General features: G+C 39.6%; 1 protein-coding gene across 7 annotated transcripts in view; it reads left to right on the forward strand.

The window, feature by feature from the left end:
• Positions 1-2,175, forward strand: part of Akap7 (A-kinase anchoring protein 7) — a 132,912-nt gene that overhangs the window by 8,550 nt on the left and 122,187 nt on the right. For 6 of the 7 annotated variants that reach the window (XM_026786248.1, XM_026786247.1, XM_013351444.2 and 3 more), the window contains one exon: positions 1,664-1,795. In XM_026786248.1, coding sequence (XP_026642049.1) covers positions 1,664-1,795 — 132 coding nt within the window. Of the gene's footprint in view, positions 1-360; positions 462-1,663; positions 1,796-2,175 lie in introns of those variants that run through there. The other variant, XM_026786252.1, reaches the window with a different exon arrangement.

Here is a 2,175-nt window from a genome sequence, read left to right on the forward strand (position 1 = left end):
TTTTTTTTTTTTTTTTTAGTTTTTTGAGACAGGGTTTCTCTGTGGCTTTGGAGCCTGTCCTGGAACTAGCTCTGTAGACCAGGCTGGTGTAAGCCATATTCTTAATGAAATGTTTTCTGCAATTATTGCATTTGGAAATAGAGGATTACACCAGCAGGAAATGCATGTTTTCTTTTATAGTCTTCAGGGTAGGTTGGTTTTCACTGATTACATCGGGTGAAAATTATGTAAGTATTCCTGGGTTTTCTTCAGTCCAAGTAACATTTGTGGCTATCACTAGAGGTATGGTGGAATAATGGTACAGGTAAACTTGGCATTAACTTTATCAGTTGAAGTCTTCCTTTCCTTAGCTCTCCACCCACAACATTGTGGCTGTTCCACCCGAAACAAGAAGACAAAGACCAAATGTGAAGTGTGACTTAGTGCATGACGTGGGAGGGCTGTTACAAAACACTGTGAAGGTGATTCGAGTCTCATAGCTGAATTTCATAAATGCATAGTTAGAACCATGTATTGAACAATCTCTTGCATATGTGGGAGGATGTGTGTGCTGTGACCTATGGATGGAGGTCAGGAAACAATCAGAATCAGTTTTCTCTACCCATTCATGGTTCTGGGGATCCAGCTCAGGTGGCCAGACCTTCCCGGCAGGAGCCTTTACCCACTAAGCCGCCTCAAGTATTTTTAACTAGATTCCCATTGTTAAGTTTAATGGTGGAGTGGAAGAATTTATGGAAGAAAAAGAAAAGACTAGAGCTTATAGAGATTAGAACACAAAATGTGAGTGAGAAGGGATGAGAGGGCGAAGTGTGTGTGTGCGTGTGTCTATGTGTGTGTGACTGTCATCAAAATACACTATGTTCATGTATGTAAATGTCATAATGAAACCTGTAATGTGTAATTAATAGATGCTAATAAAAACATTAAATGATACATTTTAAAATCCCCTATATAGCTGACATTACTGAAAATGAACACGAGAAGACACAATAAACAAGTGAACACTTTGTTGCCATTTGTTGCCAGAAGATGTGAAAAAAATGTGGCTTTTAAAAGATGGACGATTATAGATTTTTCTCTGTTGTCATCTACTGCCGGATTGAACACTGCACTTCAGAAAAGGACTAAAGCTTTAGAAAGCTTACTGTTTTGTTTTGTAATTAAAGATTTATTTATTAAGTACACAGTGTTCTGCTTGCATGTACACCTGCATGACAGAAGAGGGCACTAGATCTTAGTACAGATGGCTGTAAGTCCCCATGTGGTTGCTGGGAAATGAACTCAGGACCTCTGAAGAGCAGCCAGTGCGCTTAACCTCTTAAACATCCCTCCAGCCCTGAAAGCTTACTGTTTAATGTCAAAATGCACCTTTAAAAACAAGCCTGTGGCCAGGCGGTGGTGGCGCACGCCTTTAATCCCAGCACTCGGGAGGCAGAGGCAGGGAGATCTCTGTGAGTTCGAGACCAGCCTGGTCTACAAGAGCTAGTTCTAGGACAGGCTCCAAAACCACAGAGAAACCCTGTCTCGAAAAACAAACAAACAAACAAAAAAACAAGCCTCTCTTCATGCAGGATGCTATATATTGTTCGCTTGGCTGAGGTGTTTTAGTTTCTGGATAGGAGTTCAACAATTGGATAATCTTTCTTTCTCTGGTTTGTTATAGGAGAAATAAATTCCCATGAATGTGAAAGCGTGTTAAGCAAAGACAAAGTCTCAGGGGAATTAGAAGCCAGCACTGTGGACTCTCTGACGGACATGCCTTTTGCTACTGTAGATATTCAAGATGATTGTGGAAGTAAGTACTGTATTATTTAAACAAATATTTAGAAGCAGTGGACAGTACATTTAGTCATGCACTTCATCTTTATTTCATTTTAAATACTTGTCATGCTTTTGAGTGCTAACAAAATCTCTTTTTTGTCAAAAAAATCTTTGTTGTCAAAACTCATAGATCACAAATTGGCTAGAAACCCAGGAAACATCCAGAAAATGTTTGGTGTTGCTGTTCTTTGCCGCTGAATGGGGAATGGGAGTCATTTTGCTGATAGGAATAGCCCAGCCTGCTTCCCACAGGAGATGGGGGAGAGTTTTAGTTTCACTGATCATAGTCATCTAGATTGTCAATTCTAAACAATCAAGCAACATTTTAAAAATTACACTTTTTTGTTTGTGTGG

Source organism: Microtus ochrogaster, linkage group LG4 (assembly GCF_000317375.1).
Source record: "Microtus ochrogaster isolate Prairie Vole_2 linkage group LG4, MicOch1.0, whole genome shotgun sequence".
NCBI classification, from domain to species: domain Eukaryota; kingdom Metazoa; phylum Chordata; class Mammalia; order Rodentia; family Cricetidae; genus Microtus; species Microtus ochrogaster.